Here is a 22,412-nt window from a genome sequence, read left to right on the forward strand (position 1 = left end):
CCATAAAAAGGGCAAGAGAAAACAAAATTATATTCATTTTCACTCTCAGCCAAACAGCACATAGAACAAATTTGCATTTCTTCTTCCAGGCTGACATAGAGTCAAGTTTCAACTATAAAATACCAGATCCAATCTGTTTACAATGCTGATAACTACTCCGACAACATAACATTACCCTACTTCCATCATGTTCAGTTCCCATTTTCTGAAGCTGACATTACCGTCAGGACACTAGGACCCTGTGGAGGCAGCAGCTCTGGTCCTGTTTCTCACTGCCTCCTGCTCCATCTCCGCAGTCACTGTGTGTGAGTGGAGGGGGAAACCAGAGAGTGAACTGGTGTCTTTGCAAGAATTTACATCAGCATCGCTCGAGAAAAACCTCTGCTGCACACAGCCGAAGTCAGCCGGGGAGGAGGATGCACGAGGCACATCAAGGGATGGGAAGAGAGACGGGCTTGTGTGGTGGGAAGTGCCTCAGCAGCATCCACAAGGCACAGTGATTGATGTCCACTGTGTACCTCAGCAGTGGGAGCTACACCAGGTTTTCATCCTCAGTGACCAAAAGCAGCAGACAGCTGCATCAGGAAACACTGTGATTCAGGTACACAATGCTCTCTGCCTTGCTCTCTCTCTGCTTCTCCCTCTCACGCTCCCTGATCCTCACATTTTCTCGCCTGTTCTCACCCTCTTCCTCTAATCTGCTGATTATGTGCCGCTGAGTGCAAGGATAACTCTAATTCAACCGTAATGTGATATATGGAATGTGGGCCCTGCTTCATACAGTGGGTGTAATACATTAATGATTAATATATAAATGAGTAGGCGGCAAGACATGACTAAACCAGGCAGGAGGGTTCAACTGAATTGGGAGTACCACTATGTGTGATTTAGAGATGTTGCTCACTGAGGGCAGTCATTCATAGGTGATGAGTGAGGTTAGAGCTCAGATTTTACCCTGATTCATTCTGTCATCACTGTAGACAGGAGGCAGAGCATCCCTGGCATTCGCTACATCAGTGGCATAGAGCAGTCACAGCGGTAAGCAACTAGATGTTTGACACATACATAAAGCAGCAGCCACCCATGTCTGTTTGTTGCCTGTTAAAGCAAGGGTTATGGTTCATATGCAGACTCCGAAGCCAATGGATACCCTTCAGGTTTTGCATCTGAGACACTAAACTCACTCGTACTTGCTGCGCTTCCTTAGTGGCACAAACACAACTGTAGTGTACCCAAGCAAAATCACGCAGTACGGGGAGTCTCGGACCTGGGCACACATTGGCAAGAGCTATCATAGATCCAGAATAAGTAGCTGTGCACAACCAGTTAAGACCCTGGGTATACATATTCAACACTGGGCTCTCACGGCAGGGGTAGACGTAATGGAAAAGGGCTGTTACCTACACCATAGGATTGGTTTTGGGAAATTAGCATGCCGTTATGCATTGACAGGATGTGTGCTTGAAAAGTATTTTTCACCCGCAGAATGGAGCAGACTGGATTTATCTGCGACCCATTTTTTCAGTCGTAATGTAACTAAAAAGGTAAAGACGGTGGTTAGAAATCCTCTATTTGTGTTTCCGTATCATGATTTGGTTGCAGGTTTGTGAATTATAATCTGTTCAAGTTGTTCAACTCATTTCACCCCTTCAGTTTCCCAGCATGTTGGGAAAAAGGTGCATACTTAATTGGGTTAATAGAATTGTTATAAATAAGATTTGAGAAGCTAATGAGAATTCATAAAACTTATGATACCTAATGGTAGAGGGGGCAAAAGTGAAACTCAGTAACTTAACTAGGAAGGGTTGTGTCATATAACCAAGATACAAAGTGTTGTTGACATTGTTTTGATTTGTCTCTCTGTCTTGTGTTCAGGGTGGTTGTGACTGACGGCAGACTTGAAGACTCTCTAAACGGACAGGAATCATAAGGTCTGACCCTCCTGCTGATCACACCATCACCCTCCCGACCACAAGGCAGCTTTTGACCTCATTTTCAAGCCGCTGTTTTCTGGCCGTACTTCCTGGCTTTGAAGGATGGGTGATGGGCCTGTGACTGATCTTGCCCGCCTGCTTCATCCCACCCTTCAATGGAGCCAACGTGGAACTCCTCCCAGCCACCTCCACAGCTCATGTCCAACATGTCTGCCTCGTCTCTGCCCGAGGGCTGGGCTCTGTCCCAGTCGCTAGCCCTGCTGGCCATGCTGCTCATGGATCTGCTGGCTGTGGTGGGTAACGTGGCTGTCATGGCGGTCATTGCCAAGGCCCCACAGCTCCACAAGTTTGCCTTCGTCTTCCACCTATGCGTGGTGGACCTGCTGGCAGCCCTGGTGCTGATGCCCCTCGGCATGCTCTCCAGCCGAGCATTCTTTGGGGAGGCCTTGTGCCGGAGCTACCTCTTTCTCAGCGTGTGCCTGGTTAGCGCTGCCATCCTCTCTATCTCCGTCATCAATGTGGAGCGTTACTACTACGTCATACACCCGATGCGTTACGAAGTAAAGATGACTGTTGGTCTGGTAGCGTCAGTGCTGGTGGGGATATGGGTCAAGGCCCTGGCCATGTCTGCTCTGCCGCTGCTCGCTTGGTTCCTGCAAGGTGGAAGGGCTCCTCTTCTGGAGAGTAGTGCAGTTGGGGGAGGAGAAGGTGGGGCAGTCCCATCTCCCCCCACTCAGGGTCACAGGCGCTGCTCCTTACACTGGACAGGAGGAGGGTCGAACCGCTTGGCCTTCATGGTCCTGTTTACTCTGGTGTATTTCCTGTGTCCACTACTGGTCATTCTCGTTGTGTACTGCAATATGTTCAAGGTGGCTCGGGTCGCAGCCATGCACCACGGGCCACTGCCTACCTGGATGGACACACCTCGTCGCCAGCGGTCTGAATCCCTCAGCAGCCGTTCCACGATGGTTACCAGCTCTGGGACGGGCACGGGGACAGGCAGAGCCACTCCACAGCGCCCCTTTGGGGGAGGAAAGGCTGCAGCGGTGTTGGCAGCAGTAGGCGGGCAGTTCCTTTGCTGCTGGCTGCCCTACTTTACTTTCCACCTGTATTCAGCACTGGCTGCCAGCCCTCCAGCCACATTAGCCTCTCTAGAGGAAGTGGTCACCTGGATTGGCTACTTCTGCTTCACCTCTAATCCTTTCTTCTACGGCTGTCTCAACAGGCAGATCCGGGAGGAGTTGGGCAAGCATCTGCCTTGTCTGTTTCGTCGAGCAGGGCTCGAGATGGAGGACAGACTGCCCAGCCGTGAAGGATCCATAGAGGAGAATTTCCTCCAGTTTCTTCAGGGCACCGGCTGCAACTTGGATCCACAAAACTCTCACAGCACCTCGAGTCCTAAAGGGGAGGCCTGCTGCCCCGTGTCTCAGTCCCAACCAGTGGAGCCAGCACAGCCCATCCCCATTGATTTTCGTATCCCTGGACAAATTGCAGAGGACACTTCAGAGTTTACTGAGAGTGAACAGGTGAAAAATAACCACATGTATACAGACAATTAAGTTTTTCTTCATTTCCTGAAAAGTAATTTTGATCATTCAGATAAAAAAAAAACTGTTTCAGGAATTAGTTCGGTGAAAACATGTTCTTCGAATCATTGCACTTTGCCTCGTCAGATTTCATCCTCCAACAGTCACGATGATGATATTTATTACATGCAGTTGTTTGTGAACAGGGACTTTACTGCTAGATTTAAAAAAAAAAAAATCCACACAACCGCTCAGCTCTGTACAGTTAATGACTCAGTGAATTAATATTGATGTGACTTGTTGAAGCCTTTTTGAAAAAAAAAAAAGAAGATGTTAATCATGTATTTGATTCTACAAAAGTATCTGAATAGTTTTCAGAGTTTAATGTTTTCAGAATATTAAATTAGGGAGCACATGCTGAAAAACACTGGCTCCCTCTCGATGACTGACTGTGTTCTTGCGCAGCAAAGCTCTGCTGTCAGCCAAATTGCCTTTGGTATTCTGAAATGAAGATTAAATGGTTCCATACACAAACTGACACTGTATTTGCAACTGCCAAATCAATCATTTTTTTGAAAAGAGTTTTGTAAATTACTGCAAGAGAAGTCACGTCAAAGAAGACAGCAATAAAACACACAAAATTAGTATTTAGGGGATCCACTGAGGGAAAAGCACTACTGTCACTTTTGATTGGTAGTTGGACTTTCATCAGCGAGAATGCCACTCTGAACCCTGATGCCAATCCGATTATAAACAAGTTGTTTACAGAAAACCATCTGTTTTTTTTTCTTCTCCTCACTCTTCGGTGCTTGTTTTAAAGGTCCAGTTTGTAGGATGGGAGGATCTACTGGCAGAATATGATTTTCATAATTATGTTGTCATCATCGTTTAAGCGCATAAAAGTAAGAATTACTAAAGATTTAGCTCTTTATATTTCCAGAGGGTATGGAGGACGGATGTTGCCCCAAAAATATATCTCTGCTTTAATACTATAATGGAAATGGGAATGGGAAAGTAAATAAATTGTTAAATTAATACAATGGTAAATAAATGCAGAGGCAAATTAAGACATGAATTTCAAATAATGTGCTACCAGTTTTAAATTGTATATTTTTGGTGCATTAAAGGACATACCAATTTATTTATTTATCTTATTTATAGACAATATTTTTTTTATTCTTCATTTGGCAGTTTTTCACATTCCTAGGGGGGAGACGAAGGGTATTTTGTTTGTTGCAATCCTCAACCTCACTGCTAGATGCCACTATATTCTACACTGGACATTTAACACGTTGTTGTTTTTTTTAATTTCCTAAAAACAATCCAGATCTGTTGTGACTCAGTTAAAGTTGACTTATCTCATCTGAAGGGGTTGCCCAGCTTTCTGCCATGTGATGTGTTTATCAGTATATTTGGACATAGATCTTAAAAATCAGCATTCTCTTGATCAGTGCATTGCATTCAAATATGATTCTTACATTTGTTAAATGTAAAACTATATCATTTCTGATGTGTGTGTTTAACTCCCTTTTTCTTTTTATGAGGGAGTTTGAGCACTTGTTATGAATTTCCTCTCTAGAAGGCTGATGTAATTTGACACGTATGCAGTAACTGTCTTCTTTGTTGTTGTTTTTTTTTATTCTGAAGAAGAATATGCTTAGATTTCTTTTCACTCCCCTGCTCATCAGGTTTTTTTTTTACCTCACATGCAGGAAAAAAAAAGTTGTACAGTCCTGCTCAGTTCAAGACGAGTGTGACTCCTGCCCGCTTCTGATGTTGCGAGGAGGCTACAGCAGGTGTGAATTTTTCAAGAGGTTTTTATTAGAAGGTGTAGACTTTGCCAAGTTTTTCAGCTTGAGTTTGATGATGAGATAAAGTAGTATTTTCAAAACAAAGTCTTTCGGGATAAATATCACAAACTAAGGGTGGAAGTGTTTGGTTGAAATGACAGATTATTTCTAATGTGAATACAGGGTTTTTAAGATATTTCTTTTCCCAATGGCTGTTTTTGAGTGACGATGCCAATCCAAAATCGAGAGCTGGTTGCGCTTGATATTTTCTTTCCATCACGTCTAAATATCCCAAACTGTGAATGATGCTGAACATTTGTGCTAGGATTTTCACCTGTTCAGAGATTGTTTTTTATGCTGTGATTAAAATAAAAAGAATGACTTCCACTGTACTGCAATGATACAAATGTTTAGAAAAATACATGGCTAAAGGTTGAGTGCGAGATACTGTTGTAATAAAGAGTTTCTATGTTTGTAAAACACTTTGGATGCATTCTTGTATTTTTACCATCAGTGTGCTCAGTGCTTCACATTTAGGGTTTTCTTTTACTTGCTTTATTTCGCCCTGTCTCCCTAATTTTACTCTCCGATTCAGTGTTGGTGGTTTAATCTCTCTGTTTCCCCTTTGATATTCCATTGCAGAGAGGAAGGTGGGATGATAACGTTCAAACACTTTGACCTAACATTTAGACTTCAAAGGCCAAAGCCAGAGGTATGACCTTCATCAGAAAGAAAATATAACTGACAACAGATAGATAGATAGATAGAAGATAGATAGATAGATAGATAGATAGATAGATAGATAGATAGATAGATGATAGATAGATAGATAGATAGATAGATAGATAGATAGATAGATAGATAAATAGATAGATAGATAGATAGATAGATAGATGGATGGATAGATTGATTGATGCTGTGTTTCAGTTGGAAGAAGCTGGTGTGTGATGGGCCTCACACCTCAACGATGGACCTCAGTCAAGCCGCCCCCAGCTTCACCAGGCTCTGCCATCCCCATGGCAATTATTACCTAGTGACATTTCTCAGTGCTGTGGTGGGTGGTAGGAGGAGCCTTCTCTATTGGGAATCCAACAAGGCACATTTATGTGTGACTTCTTAAAATAAATTCCCTAGACTAAACCAGAGCTGACATTTTTTTTTGCTCTTTCTCACAGTCTTGGGATTGCTGGTGTGAGTACCTCATACCGTAAACGGAAATAACTCCCTGCATATTCTGCGGATAATAACCACCTTTCGATTGTTCCTGTCTGTAATCTTCTGCTTTACTTGTTTTTTTTTTTTTTTTTATCAAAGCTTTAATGTTGGGTGTTGATACGGACTAATTCATTATAATCTAGATGCAAAATCAATTATTTCATATTGTTTGTAAACATACATACATTTTGTTTACACACTGTATTTAATTAAGACTTTTTAAAGAAAAACTTTTCTACAAAAGTTACAACACATGAATTGCAACAATATGCTTACAATAAAATCAATCTAACCCAATGGTATGGGGTCAAACACATGTAAAGCTAAAGCCCAAAACTATTGTCATGCACTTCTCATATATGCTTCATGATAAAAAACTAACTGAAAACAGAGAAGACAAACCCTCCAAGAACAGCATGACTGCAAATGAGGTGGATGAGATGAGATTTATTGTGGTTTGCACAGGTATGGGTATAAGGTCAACTTCACAAAAACAGGCAAAGAAAGGTGATTAAAGAAGCAAATACACACTTTATAGAAAACACAGCATGGATTATTTAAAGATACACTATGTGAAAATGGACGACACAGTGGCTAAAGTAGAGTCAAGAAGAGCCTGGAAGAGGGCAAAATGTACTTGTAGTAGCAATGAAATGATGAAACATAACCTGGAACGTGTCATGCATAAGAGTCGGAAGAGAACATACATTATGTGTAGAGATAATTTACCAGCATAGAAGAAAGATCTGGAACATTAAAACCACCTTAATGGATCCTGTACAAGCCTAAAGATGCAGTTATCATTTATTGTGACTTGGCAGTCAATAAATATTGACATTTTCATAAGGTTGTTATGGTGAAAATCTCAGCAATTGACCAGTATCAGTACTTCTATGGAGTTATGCTCATGTCAACTTGATGAACATAAGTCCCATACTAACTCTTTTTTTACCTTGTCTCTCTGCCATTTGATGATTGTCAGGTAAAATACAATCGTAGGTTTATCCTGAAAACACCTGCTGGTGCTGCAGCAGATGAGAAAGTGAACAAAGATACCTGAGTTAGGGTCATGAAACCAAAACAATGAGCTGAAAGATGCTAAAGCTCTCCATTGTCTGTGTTTGTCACTAAAATCAACAACTTTCCCATCATGTATTTGATACCTTTTCAATATAGAAACACTGATTTGCTCAGCTGTAGAGTTTATTGTGTGCCACTATTAAGAGAGCATATGGTTCCACTGTTGATGCTTTCATCCTTATGGGATGCTGCAGCCAAGGTGAGATTTGGTTTCCAATTAACACTTTTGGGAGATTCTGAGCAGCAGTCGTCAATGTACTCTGCTGCCTCAGTACAGATGGAGGGCCCAGCTGTGCAATCTTAATCTTATTTCAGTTGTAATTGTTATTGACCTTGTCCTGTAAGGGTGATATTGTTACTGAACAAGCTCAAACAGTTGATTCCAGATGGAGGTCAGTGCTTGAGACCACGTTTTCTGCCTCCTGCAAAGTAAAAGCAGATGGACAAGAGGGTCACAGCCGGAGTCTGTGGCAGAAACATGGACAGAGAGAAAGAAACGTAAGAGAACAACAATGTCATTTTTTTTGTTTCCAGACATATTGTAAGCATCTTTACAAAAGAGTGCTGTTGGTGAGAGCGACAACAAGGAAGAGAAAGAAATACGACATAAAATTGAACCTTGCAGCTGCTAGTGAAGCAATAATGTGATTTATAACAGAGTCACCTTTGAGTATATATTCAAATCCTTGTGTGTTTAGAGAGTAAATTTCCCGTCAGAAACCATTTACCACTCTGACCTGGAACCTTGTACTTGACCAGTGCATAAATCAACATCATATCATGATCATATTGTAACAGGAGCTGCTAAATGATTGTTATGAATCTTATCAGTTGGGTTAAATAAAGATGAAAGTTTTTCTTTTCTTTTTTTTTTTAATAACAACTGACACACATGGTTAAATGAGATGTTGAACTTGGACCCAAGTCGGCCAACACTGTACCGCCACAGTGTGTGTGATCCTATTTTTACTGGCTGCGATTGGCAGCCCTCCAGTTTGCTTTTGCGGACAGCCTGTTGATTTTTACCTCAGTGGAAAACACAAACCGAAGCATGTGAAATACACTATGAACATGTGAAATATACAACATTATTTGAGCAATTTCATTTTTCTAATACATTTCCACCTCAACTGGACTACTTTAGTTTACTACCACACTGACAGAGACATTCTGCCAGCACAATACCTTCTTTGGATTGTTCAATAGTTAATATAGTGTTTGAAGAAGAAAATACATAAGTATTAGCATCAAATGTATACTTCAAGAGGCGAGTCAAGTAAAGGTACTCATCAAGCAGAATGGTCCATTTCAGAATCATGTGTGGTGTTGCCTATTATATTTTTGGATTATAATTATCAATATATCACTTTAATGTTTCAGCTGGTAAGGGTGGAGCTATTTTTAATCAGCCTACTTTGTATTCTACAGGGTAGCATGTTAATTTCACCAATGGATCAAAAAGTCCTATCTTATCCCACTGATAGTCATACATCATAATATCATCAAATATATATATATATATATATATATATATATATATATATATATATATATATATATATATATATATATATATATATATATATATATATTTGTTGATAATCTGAATCTGTAATGTAACTCAATTAAAGTAAATGAAGTGATACTCTGCGCAAATTAAAGTAATTGATGTGACGTAAGTAAAAGTGAAGCAAAGACGAGTAAAGATATGAAGTGAAGTAGTGTCTGAAAAGTATCTGAAAAAAAGCATGCTTAAAGCATGTTTAAATTCCTTAAATTAAGGTTATAGTGTTAAAATACAGTTATTGCTGTCATTTCCCTGCCTCTTACATCCAACAGAAGACACTGCCAGTGGCGCAGAGTTCCTGGAGATCGACCGACCGTGCAGCTCAGGGAGGTCTGTGAGTTCAGTGTGGCGGCCTTTGCACCACATGAAGGCTCACAGCGGGCGGCTCCTTTAAAAAATAAAACCTGCGCCTTCTTCTTTTGAGGAAACTGGACGTCGGTCGAAACAAAACCCAGCCCGCCGAACAAAGGTGAACACGAAGAGCCGTATTAACTATTAACTCGAGTAAACTGTTATTACCTTGTTGTTCCGTTAGTCGCGGTTGGTTCAGGTGTAACGTAAACGGCTGTTGACTGACACGACGGTGAGCTAAACGTTAACGTTCATTCACATCTCGGCGTCAGACGTTAAAACTACTGTACGTGTGTGGTGCTGTTTTTCAGCCTGTGAGACACTGGGAATAACATTTTTAGTAAGTGAAGCTGTCACTTATGTGCATTGTACAGGGCTGCTAATCATATCTAACGTTAATAGATAACCTAGCTGTCAAGGTATCGGTTGAACAGATGTCTGTTGGACACTGTTGTGTTGCTGTGTGTTTCCCACAGAAAAAACATTTCCTGTCTTGTGCCACAGTCTGACTTCACTTCTGCTCCCAGTGGGTCTTCAATAATGTCACATGGTGAGTCAGAAAACAGTGCAAACATCTGTCAAGGTCTCATTCAGTACAGTTACTTATTTAGACATGGACATTGTTATAAGTGATATAACTCAGTGTGATTCTAAATAAGGCGTATAGTCTGAAAGATACAAAACAAGCTGCTTTTGCCTCTAGCACATTAAAACTCATTGAATGTATTTTGTGACTAAGTCAGAGGTCTTTCTTAGGCGTTTATTGTCTTCATGTCTTACATCATCTCCAACAGGCCTTTTAAATAGTGCTGGTCTTTAAAGTACAGGTGTTTTAAGATGCTCCACTTGTTTAAAACTATAGAGGTATCATGCAAAAGATGTGCTACTTGGAAACTATACTCTTAATCTTATCCCATCTGTTTTACTGCATTACAACTCACAGGCAGGGGGCTGAATACAGTAAAGCCTGTGCACTGTTTTAACAAATCCATAAACGTGTTAGATAAAAAGCCAAAGGATTATCATCACCGTGACTTTCTAGAAAACTGTTTTGATAGCTTCTTATTTCACTCAGATGCCGGCCTGATGTTCCGACTTTTCATAATCTTGCACCCTGTCCTCTTAGAGAATGTGTAGCTCACCCCAGCTGTGGCAGAGTTGGTAGGTGTAGAGAGCATTCACTGGGGGTGGCCTGGTAACACAGTTCAGAGTTCAGTGTTTAAAACTGGGCGCAAGTTTTGGCTAAAATCAGCACAAAAGTGTCACCACTAATGATTGCCTTGCACACACTGTCTGTCATACTGATTCTACTATTTTTTACTGTACTTTATATGTAGTGCAGTGTTCACATTTTATGTAATGTGCTGTTTTATATATTGTAGCTGCTTTTAGGGGATTTTTAGTTTACCTGTCCAGGGACAACAGATGCAAAATAGCTGCTAGATACCTCTGGTGGAATTACTTTTAACTGTGCGTCGTGCCTGTAAGTAAATATAGTGATCAAGGTGGCATCCTAATCTTAACTATCTCCTGACTACACCCTACTATTATTTTCAATATATATATGTTATATAACATGTTTGAGTAGCCGGCTTTTTTTTGTGTATAATAAAACTTAATCAGAGCATAGCATTACCAAATTGACAACCCGATCTCTTTGTGTTTAATCAGAGTAGCAACTGCCAACAACACTGCACAAAATCTGAATGCATTCTTTCATTTAGTCTACAATGGTGACATGAAAGCACATAGAAATGGTGCCAGCCAATGTCAGTGTGAAGGTTGGTTTATAGAGAACCGATAATGCAAAACATATCTATTGCCAGCTCAAGTTAAAATACCAGGCATAAATATAAATATTCCCCCCCAAAACAGTTTCTGTTAAGCTCTTGCAAACACAAGTAGTGCTGTTAGTAGGAAAATGCCATGCTTGGTTTTGTTAAAAGAAAAGCAAAATTTGCACATGAATAGATTTGGCAACATCAGCTTTTGAATACAAATTGTACCCAATCTACCTGTTCTAAAAATATACTTTGTTCGGTTGCGTTTGATGGCATTTCTCATTACTTATGAACGTCTGTTCATGGAAAGAGAGAACACTCCGATTTATTTTTGGTGTATGGCCTCTGCAAACAAAATGCTGAATTCCATGAGCTTTGCTCTGAAAAGAGTGAAAAAAAATCCTCCAGCAGCCAGTGATATGCACAGTGGTCTCATTTTTAGCAAAAGGGTGTGTAGACAGACAGCTTGACTAAGCAGCAGAGAGCACAGAAGAAAACCAAAGAAGGATTAACAGGAGCTACCAGGCTAACTGTTGCTACAGTTTCAAGGTAAGGCCTTGAGAATGTGAGTCATTTGTTTTTAACAAAATGTTTATTCATGGGGGTAGTTAAGATTTTTGTTTGAGACAAAACTAGGCCTCTGCTTTTTAGCCTTTGCTGCTGCACTAGATGGTGAGCGTCAGCTCTCTCAAAAACTGGGTCAGATTTCAGAAAAGGCTGGAGACACCCTTTAATAAGATTTTTATTTTAACTTGGTAAGGATTAACATTCTTCTATTTTGCCAGCCACTAGAAGATGTTGTTGCTCAGCTCACTGAATAGAAAGATTCCATTGCTGTATATGCAGGGTGTCCAGATCTTCAAGGCACGGTATGAACAGGTTTGAGACTCTAGTTTAGTTTTTGTTTATAGCTAAATTTCAACTGAATTCTAATGAAAGATATGAAGTGTTTCAGTGTAAGAGGGTTTTCTAATACGTTTAAGTGTTTTTGGGTTTAGTCTCAGGCAGTTGTACTATTAGATGTCTGATCTAAATGAGTAATTTAAAAAAAAATGTAAGCATTTGTTAAAGTTGATCCAGTTCAGTCTATGCTTTAATGCCAGAGGCCACTTCTTTTAAAAAACATGTTAAGCATATTCTGCAGCTGCAAAGTCAATTCAGTTGTTGTCTGACTTATTAAGTGTAAATAGAGGATGGTGGTTGAGCAAATTAATGAATAGATGTGGTAGTGAAAAAGTCTTCAGTGCCGGAGAGTTAAAAAACAGCAGCTACCGTGCACTAAAAGCTGACTTTATAAGAATAAATATTCCTGATAACTGTGCTATACTTTTGTATACAGAGAGCACAATGATCAAACTTCATGAAATTATTAGTATACTGTTTTCTATCTTCTGTACAGTTTTAGATTTGACACACTGAGGCTGGTTTAACAGCAGACAAGTGCTCAGAATGCACAAACATGTTTTTGTCAAAGTGCATAAAACTTTCATACCACTAGATGGGGATCTTTACTCTTTTTTGTAGCTCTCATGAGCTGATGACTCTATGTGATGGAATCCCCATGTTCAGAACAATAGGAAATAGTCAGTCATTGAATAGTCAGTGTTGTCAGGCTTAGTAATATACAGTAGATATGATGCGCATTTTGTACATGTGTGAATGTGACAGGAAAAAAATCTGGAATGATTTTACTGAGAAACTTTAGTTGCATTTAGTGTGTCTGGAGAGTTTTTTTTTTTTTTTAAACAAACAAATTAGAGCTTACATGAGCATGCACTGTATCAGTTGTTATGAAATGTCAGAGTTTAAGGGACAACAACTGAACATCAATGACAGTCTGTTTTACAGTTCATCGATGAGTTTGCCTACAGCACGACGCATCAGTAAAGCCAAGTTAAAGTGAAGTTTTGAAAAAGCAAATTGTTGGTAAAGCAAAATAGAAATATTAACGCCAATTGTTTTATTTGGTAATGCTCCATAAACATTTTGGATTCAGGAAGTAAAGGGGAGAAAGTTGTCCACATACTAATCATGGGTTGCATTACCAGTTCTTGCAAGCCATTGGTCGTCACTATTTATAATACTTGATGTCAGGCGGACCGGTGCTCTGTGTGTTTAGGCTGTCTGTCTTCCGTCTGAGTTTTCCAGCAAAGAAGATTGAGAGTTCATTAGGCAGCTTACACACTAAGCTGGTTTCTTCTCCTCTCTGACCATTCTGTATTCCTTGTCTTTATTCCTTACCTGCCGTTCATCTGGATCCTCTGTGTTTTCTCTTGCTCCGTTACTTCCTCATGATATCCAGTGTATCTAGTTGCTATTTTTAGGTGAGTGGAAAAAACTTTTGTCCTTCACTCACCTTGGCGCTCAGCTGGCGGGCTGTACTCGCTCTCCAGGCTCGCTGGCTGTCATGTTAGCTCCACACTTTGATCTGCAATGCCCTCCTCGATGGCTGTTTTTCCCTGCGTTGGATACAGGAAGCTCATTCCCTGGTTGCTAGGGCAACCAAGAAGGATGGCCCCCAGCAGGAGTCGGGGAAGCCTTGGGCTGCCTTTCAGCTTGTCGCTGTGCAGTATGCCCGCTGACCTGCCGTGGGCTGGGAGGAGGAGCCAACTCTGCAGAGGAGCCTCTCCCGGCCCAGTATGGGTCCTGCTGCCCCGCTACCCTACGGTGAGACACAGCTCCAGCATTAGAGCTAGTGCTCCTCCCTCCCTCTGCTGGCCACTGCACAGCTCTGACACGCTCTGCTCCAGTAGTAGCAGGAGCACAGGCAGCAAGATGTCATCCTCTTCCTCCTCCTCCTCCTCCAACAGCAACGATGGACAAGGAAAGCCTAAACCTAAATCCCCATTTCGCAAGAGGGGCAGTCTGCAGAGCACCACCAGCCCTGGTGAGTGTGGGTGAGAGGGGGTCCCATAGAAGGAATGAGTGAACTCTTGAGCTGTTACATGACCGTGGAGGCAGAAAATTACACAGATGTTTGTGCAGTGGCTTTTAAGAATTCAAGCTGCACACCAGAGAGGACTGCTGTAGCTCTAGTTTTTTGCTCAGTTTTGTATCTGTGGTTGAGTGTGTTTGAATCTTTCACTGTTTTTTTTATTGATCATTTAAGGTGCATGCTGCTTTGTGTGGAGCTGTAATTCAATTCCCTACAAGTAATCATTTAACTTAACTATCTAACTAGGGCTGCAACTTACTGAGTTAATGTTTGAAAAAAACAACAGCAGTGAATTGTTCAGTGTATAAAACTGTCAGAAAATATGCAAAAAAAAAGCACAATAAATGTTCTCATAGCCAAAACAACAGTTAAGAACAGAAAGGGCGTTCACTTTTTTAATTATTAAAAAAAAGAACAACAATAATCTTGACTGCGCTGTAGCTGACCCTCAAAGTAAGAAATGTGTTATTTAGTACTACAGTTAATATATAAATAAATACATTATATCACAATCAAACTTCAGCACAGTATAATGTAGATGTCACTTTGTTTTTTACTGTCAAATTGTGCATGCTGATGAAACAATACACTATTTTCCACTTTGGAAAGTACCTTTTTGGGATGTTCCACATACATAATTGTTGTGTTGGTATATGGTAGATATGCACTCTTAAAGATGAGGGGCCCATTGCTCTGGCTTCTCCTTATCTCATCAGCATGCGTTACACATAGCTGTAGTTGGACCCTCCCCAACTGTTTGCCCAAATTCTTATATTTTTGTTTAGGGGAATACACAGTGACCATGGGGGAAAAAAGAAACATAATGATTTCAAATGTTTTTGTTACTGTAGCTTAAGATTGGTGCATTTCTTTTCCCTTTATACGTCAGTTAGATGCATTCATCAGCCTCCCAGATGTGATTTCTAGGGACTGATCAATAATAATTGTTTTCTTCACGGTTGATACCAATACAGATGATCAGTAATCAAGGAAAGATGTTGATATTTGCTGTAAAAATAAAATATTGCCGTCCATGTAGGTCTACTGATGGACTGTGACTAAGTACAGTTTACTCAAGTACTATAACTACTCTAACTACTCTAACGACTTTGCTTCAAGTCCACTACATTTATCTGATAACTTTAGTTACTTTGCAGATTCAGATTATTCAGAGTTGATAAGCCATTACTTCTGGTATGTAACCAACCAGACAGTGTTGTGGGCAGGACACTGAGTGAGATCCCAGAGTGTTGAATACAGACAGTGAACGGTTGCTGCTGATAACCCATCAGAGTCACAAAAGGACATTGTAGCACATGTTATTTTCTTTCCCATCAGCAATTGGACACAATGAAGACAGATACCGATAATAAGAAAAAAAATATTTGATCACACAGGCTGATAATCAGACTATACCTAGCTGACCTTTGAGTCCTGTTGCATCAATCTTTAGCTTGCTTTAGTGACAGTGACCTCTGGACTTTTAGATCAAAATGTGATGGATTGCAGCAAAGTTTGCGTCATAGAATGTAGCAAATGCAGTTTCCCAGTTTATTAATGATTTGGTTAAAGCTACTTTGGTTGACTTAAATGTATTACTGTTGTTAGTTGCAAAATTAATCTAAAAACTCAAATGCTGCTCTATAAATTAAATAAACACGACATTTTTATTGCTTTTTGTTAGTACTGGCCTGTATCTTACTGGCGTATGGTGGGATATTAATTAGTGTTACAGTAGGGTCAATTCACAAGGTATGCGTAGGGGTTTCATTAACTTTTTAATGTGATGGGATACAGGCCAAATCATCATAGCTCTGTGATTAGCTTTGAAGTTGATGCTCACTGGTCTCTGTGGGGAGACCAGCACTTTATCTGTGCAGCAATTAAATGTTGTTATTGATTTCATTTGTATCTGCCTTCTCTGTGTGCCGGAGCAGAGCACAAACGCCTGGTGTTTGGAGGGATGCAGCAGCAGATCCCAAGCAGTAACTCATGTTGACTCACACTGTACCGTATTTGCTGAGGAAGCCTGTCTTTGCTGCAGTAATAAATAACTTAGAAGTCTCTCCATCCATGCAGTCATTTTTAAGTCCTCTCAATTAGCCGCCTGGCTGAGCCCCCCTGCATTCCCAGTCCACATGTAGGCCACCCATTCTAGTACCTCCATCTGACCACACCAGGCTGTTAGCATTCTAGATGCCAAATTACTGCTGCATGCACAAAAAAAATCTAGAGTAGCTAAAGCTTGAGCAGCTGGTGTTTTATCCATGTCTTGAACTGAAGTCTTCAAGATTTCCTGTGTCACTTCTTCACCAGAAATAGCTTGGCATCACAGCACAGTTCTTTCAAGTCCTACGGAAGTTTATTTATTTATATACTATTTTCCTTTTTTAAACAGAATCTTGTCTCTTTCACTTATGCACATTTGTAGCAGCTCACTGATGTCAGTATTGATGTTGATTTGCTGGTGGAAACATTGATTACTCGATCAGTTTTCTCATCTGCAGGAGTGTGTCTCTTCCTGCAGGCTGCTCTCTCCCACTGGACCTTCATCGCATCACATGAAGCAGCATACGTAATGCCCTAGCTTTGCAGCTATGTATGACGTGATATATAGAGCCTATAAAAGTATCTGTCAGAGAGGTGGAGGGGATTCCTCTCTCCAGCACTACTGACACTACCTTTTATACCTTTCATCTGCAGGCTATGGGGTAGACCAGCTTGTCTGATGAGATTGTTGCAGCAGATTGTCTTTGTTTTTCTCAAAATGGGTTGTCAACTCATACTGTGATCCCTGCCTCTTTACATGGATGTCCCATACTGGATTTCTGTGCTCTGTGTGGTACTGGATAATGTATAGAGAGTATAGTGGGTCTCTGGCATGAGCATTTCCCATGTGATTACAATTTGACTGACTCAGCCTGTCAGTTCCACATTCATTTGTATGCTTCCCACTCACTATACATCCTGCTCCATGCTGCAGTTGACTGTTTGCTGTACTCCCTCCACCACTCCAGCCTCCCCTTTTTCTGGTTCATTATTAATCAGATATACTATTCCTGTCATTGCATGTCTCCTCTGCGGGTTTTTCTCTTAAATTCATGTATATATTCTATATGTCATGACTTGCTGAGTCATGTGGGCTCTGTTCTGTTACCCACCGGGGGCTTTGTTAAGCTCCTTACTGAATCTTAAGCATATCTACAGCTTGTTACCCTATGGACTTTAATCTGCACAATCGGCAACCCTGGTCGCCACCCACCCACCTCACTCCGCCCCCACCTCCTGGCCCCGCAGCAGACAGAAACATGTGACAAGCAAACACTGGGAGTCCCTGCCCAGGGCCCCATAATGTTACAGTTGTGGTTGTGGGCGTGAAAGCTTACTGTAGGTGTTACCTGCTCCCGATGAAAAGGTGTCAGTCGTGATTTTTGTCTTCACTAGTGAGAGACGGAGCAGATATGGACAGTTAAATGTATTATTTGTATTGTTAAACTGTAAAATTAAGAGTATTAAGGGAACCATTGAACAACATTTGGAAATAAGAGCAACAACAAGGTATGGCATTTTGGCAAAAATAACTTTTGTATCACCAAAAAGTCCATTACCTGTGTTTGAAGTCTGTCCTGTGTGGATAAATGGGGCTTTTTTTTGATAAAGTTTGACATATTGCATGAATCTTTAGAACATGATCTGACAAACTTCTTCTGTATAATAAGTTTTATTAACACATGTAAAAGTACAGTTCTGCACTTTTCCATGTCACCACTAGAGGGAGTCACAGAAGTGTTGTGTGAAGTCAGACCATCAGTTTTAGACAAGGGGCTGGTTGTCAGAGTCCGGGAGTCTTTTTTGCTGCTCTTGAGTCCGACATGACTGAGGACCAGTTTGCTCGGTGTTTGGGTGGAAAATTCCAGGGCTTTCTGCTGCTATGAATAGCTCAGTTGCTTCCCATGTATCAGAGGAAGTGTGTCCATTCTGGAAAAGGGATTTTGGAGAACCAGTAACTAAGGCCGTGAAGGCAATAATGCCAACAGGTGGGCCTGTTGTTGCTGGGGTGAGCAGATAACCAGAGCAACTATCTCGTTCCTGTTAATAGTCACCACAGCAGAAACACACACACACACACACACGCACAGAGCAGCTGGACTCAAAATTATGCTACTGGACATAGCATATCTCACTGGGGTGATTTGCAAGCTGACAGACGGGGCTAACACTCATGTGTTATGATGGGTTGTATTTCATCGCAGTGGTACAGTTAAGCTTTGGTCTGTCTCTGCTCTCAGCATGGCTCCTAATGAAGATGAACCAGGGGGTCAGCTGATATTTAGTCCCTGGCTGGCTTTTTATTGTCCTGTGACCTCAGCGATTCAGTGCTTCGCTCATCTAACGATCTCCCAGCTCATAGACCTGCTTTTGTTTAGGAATACACACTCGTGCTTTAACAATGATGCTGTGTGAAAAGATGCAACCGATATTGTTTCTCTACAAAAACTCACTTATTGCATAGTTTGCTAAAGGGACTTAAATAATAAACACCTTACGCCACACATTGTTGGCAGAGGGTGACATGTTGGGTCCACAGTGGGTTAACACTGAGCTAGTAAGACAGTCTAATAAACCCCTCTGCAGTTTGCAGCATATTTAAACTGTTCAACATATATGGGTATCAGGTGATATCAAGGAGCAAATTCTTCCTTTTGTGGTGTTCCCTTTTGTGCATTCCTGTGCGTATTGGAGCATTTTATGTTCTCCATTGTTAAAGAATTGAGCTTTCCTTATAAAGCCGTATGTTGGCCCTATGCAAAAGGGTATTGGGCAGACTTTTGGTCCATTTCCCCCTCCTGAAAATCGCTGGGGTGTTCCTGACTCATGGCTGGTCTGAACAGATTATCTGCCCAAATTATTCTGTAAAAACTGTTCACAATTCACTATGTGTTTACTTTGCGAAGACCTGATTAAAAACACGATAATCAAATTGTATTTGCATAATAGTAAATACGCAACTATGTTGCTAAAAGCTCACACATTGTGTTGAAAGAGCCTGAATTTTGATTTCACCTTAAAACATGATGTCATTATTCCACCAAACAAGCAAAACACTAAATCAAAGCAACAATCGAGAGTCTCAGCATCCCAAAGTACAGATGGCAGTAAACAGTTGTGTGCTTTGACATGTGAGTATATATCGAAGCGCTTGTGTTATCAGAAGCTCCCTCTCTCTGGCATGTCACTGAAGTCTTTTTATTGCCTCTGGCTCTTATTCCTGACACACCTTTGGTCTCCAGAATGAGATTTTAACCTCTTGATGTCCAGGAAGTGCTAAGCACAGTGTGCTATATGTCGATAGTGTCAAGTGACTCAGTGCTCCTCTTTGCTATATTCAGATATGGTGAGAGCTGCACTGACAGAAGTGGCAAGAGGTTTGGTGAGCGGACAAGGCTCTGGATAATCACATAGGATTGGAGTGTGTGGCAATCGTGTGTGTGTGTGTGTGTGTGTGTGTGTGTGTGTGTATGGGGGTATACACTGTGTCTGTGTGTGATAAACTGCAGGGAGGATTTATTGTTTTGAGAACTTTCCTGATGCAGATGCTAGGAAGCCATGAGTATTTGTTTGGAGTGTTTGTCCTGTTTTATTCACATGGGAATGTTTGCGCAGGGTTAGAGATTAGGTTTTCTTGACAACAGCCTTAACAATAATGCTAGCTCATGCTACCTCTGGGAGAAAGGGAGTGAAAATGCTGCACAGCTACTCCCCTGCACTGTTGATTAGTCTCTTGGGAAAAAGATATGCTAAAGACAACAGAGCAAATAGTAGAAAACATCAAACTGGGGTTGAAACTAATAGCAAACCTCTGACTGCTTTAAAGACATTTTATTTTAAGTAAAAACATTAAACTGACACCAGCCTACAGCTGTCTATTGGCAGGGAACTTTTCAGCCTGCTCTTTTCAGTCATCAACACACACTGCCATTTTAACAATTAAGTTCAGAACAGAAAGTAGAAAAGGAAAACATTTGTTTCAAGCCTGTACAAGTTCACAGAAAAGTAACGCATGAGAAATCCCCACAAGCACCTCAGGATAGATCACAGGTAAAATAAATCCTCAACACTTCAGGTGGCGGTAACCAGTAAGGATGAAAGTAGTGTTAATCTTAAAATGGACTGCTACCTTCAACTAAACCCCCTTAAACACCTCTCTATTAACATAGTTTCCTTTATAACTATAAATCTGAATCTGGCTCCTATATTGGATTTTGAATAAGTGAATGAATCTGAGATACCATCCCCTCTAGAGGATGTTTAAACACTGTACCACCAAATGAATTGGTGTGCGGTCACAATTCTTACATCTCTTAAAAGTGACGAGTCATTGTTACATGACAATAAACTTAAATTACAGTCATATGTAGTTTAGGCCATTTGAAATGCAAGACAATGTCCAGAAAGATTTAATTGTTAGACATTTTAGACAGTCGGTATATATGTTTACAATTCTACACAGAGTAAAATTATCATCACTATATGTATTCAAAAACAAATCATATTACAGCCTGCTTTGATTATGGATGGAAATGCACAAGATTTTATTGATACCATTGCCCTTATTGATTCTGCTTAAAGGTACGCTGTGTGTTATTATCTTACTGATTCCTGGTCAGTCTTAGTTGAACTAGCTGTAGCCTGAAAGCTAGCTGTACCATCAGCCTGTCTGTTGTCATCTAAAATTGATGAAATTAGCAAATATTTGTTTATTAATATTAAATATTCGTTGTCACTGTTTTGCAATATGCAACTGCCAGAAAAACACACTTGCATCAATAAAAGGAATTGATCATTTCAGAGGCAAAAGATGCCAATCAAGACAAATTTGGAAATGGTTTTCAAAGGTTTCGGTTCTCAATTCCCATCGCTACTTGAGAGGCTGTAATTATGTACACGTTAATGAAGAAACCTGTTCTAGGTTAGTTGTTATTTTTTCCAGCTTTCGACTGAAAATTTACACCACAAGCTTAAATGGACTGAGCACTTGTTTCTTTTCTTTAACAAAGTCATGACCGGTGTTTTCCATTTCAATTATTACTCATCATGTTTTGTGTTCATCGTAAATCTAAGATCTATCAAATTTAGATTGACAGAGCATACTCACTGATTAAATTTTAGGATTAATAAAAAGGTGCAAAACATGTATGTATGTAACATGATCCTGTAGCTGTATGAACTGACACACTGGTGTGGCTTTACGTTGGAACTGCTTGGTTCGGTGTGAACAAAGGCGGAGAAATAATGACGCAGAGTATCTGGGTGATACGGGCTAGAGATACCATTCACCTTATTACAAGACACTGTACCATCAAACTGATTTTGAAGCTGTTATGTAAGGTCAAAAAGTTACATAATGTTGCTTTTAGCAACAACTTGCCAATAGCTTGTTGATTCCCCCCCCACACACACACACACACACTTTTCACAGACAGGATGTGGAAACCTCAATGACCACCATATGTTAGGTTCATCATGCAACAGGCTTCACATTCAGAGACTGCGACTGTATTGTGTATCTAGGTCAACTTTTTTTCAAAAACTATGGGTGGTGTGTCGTGTTGATTGTGATCTATGATATTTCAGGATGTGTCTTCTGTCGTTAAAACTCTCTCAAATCTTGTTCTATCTTTGTGCTCTAGAATAAACAACCAGGGGTGCAGCTTGGTTCATGAGTTAATTCCAGAGACCTGTGTCTTGTTTTACCCTAAAGGCTTTGGCCATTTTGCTCTCTAGTACTCAAACTGGTTCAACAAGCAATATTGAGTGTGGAGCATGAAAAGGTGAATAACAAACTCTCACTCACGAGTCATACAAGTCGGGGATCATGGTGATCATGCTGTCCTCTGAGTGTTGTTGGCTTGTCTTTAGTTGCAGCCTAGTCATTTGTGTGTGATGGCATTGCACAAAAATGAGGATCTGTCCAGAATTCAGTACCTGGTGTGGTTTGTGTCTGCCCTTTGTGTGTTTTTCACACTGATGTTTGTGTGAGTCTCTCTGTGCCTATATTTGTTCAACCATCATCTGGAAAATTCCATGATGATCCTTTGAAAAGTCACTAAAAATGCAACTTGGCCTTGCAGATTTCTTGTACACTGTGAAATACAGCAAATAGGCCTTTCTTGTGCTATAAAGAAGTCATGCGAAGTCAAAGGTAAATAGCCTCCCGTGGCATCATGTGAGC

General features: G+C 40.6%; 2 protein-coding genes and 1 long non-coding RNA gene across 11 annotated transcripts in view; 2 read left to right on the forward strand and 1 right to left on the reverse strand.

The window, feature by feature from the left end:
• Positions 1–322: 322 nt before the first annotated feature.
• On the forward strand, positions 323–5,712 carry LOC119020506 (G-protein coupled receptor 61-like). The gene is made up of 2 exons (XM_037099854.1): positions 323–601; positions 1,876–5,712. The coding sequence occupies exon 2, from the start codon at positions 2,090–2,092 to the stop codon at positions 3,491–3,493; it is 1,404 nt and encodes a 467-aa protein (XP_036955749.1). The 5' UTR covers positions 323–601; positions 1,876–2,089; the 3' UTR covers positions 3,494–5,712.
• Positions 5,713–6,892: 1,180 nt separating this feature from the next.
• On the reverse strand, positions 6,893–13,732 carry LOC119020768. Of its 2 annotated transcripts, none has more exons than XR_005075413.1 (2): positions 13,601–13,732; positions 6,893–8,010 (listed from the first exon to the last, which is right to left on the reverse strand). It is a non-coding gene; the product is annotated as an uncharacterized LOC119020768 (long non-coding RNA). The 2 variants fall into 2 exon arrangements; XR_005075414.1 differs by lacking the exon at positions 13,601–13,732 and adding an exon at positions 9,376–9,516.
• LOC119020765 (AMP deaminase 2-like) overlaps positions 9,443–22,412 on the forward strand; it is a 32,498-nt gene continuing 19,528 nt past the window's right edge. The window contains exons 1-3 of one of the 8 annotated variants that reach the window (XM_037100398.1): positions 9,581–9,695; positions 9,940–10,013; positions 13,719–14,131. In XM_037100398.1, coding sequence (XP_036956293.1) covers positions 13,756–14,131 — 376 coding nt within the window. In that variant the 5' untranslated portion in view covers positions 9,581–9,695; positions 9,940–10,013; positions 13,719–13,755. Of the gene's footprint in view, positions 9,804–9,939; positions 10,014–11,932; positions 14,132–17,719; positions 17,738–22,412 lie in introns of those variants that run through there. The other 7 variants (XM_037100401.1, XM_037100402.1, XM_037100400.1 and 4 more) reach the window with 7 other exon arrangements.

This window comes from Acanthopagrus latus, chromosome 6 (genome assembly GCF_904848185.1).
Source record: "Acanthopagrus latus isolate v.2019 chromosome 6, fAcaLat1.1, whole genome shotgun sequence".
NCBI classification, from domain to species: domain Eukaryota; kingdom Metazoa; phylum Chordata; class Actinopteri; order Spariformes; family Sparidae; genus Acanthopagrus; species Acanthopagrus latus.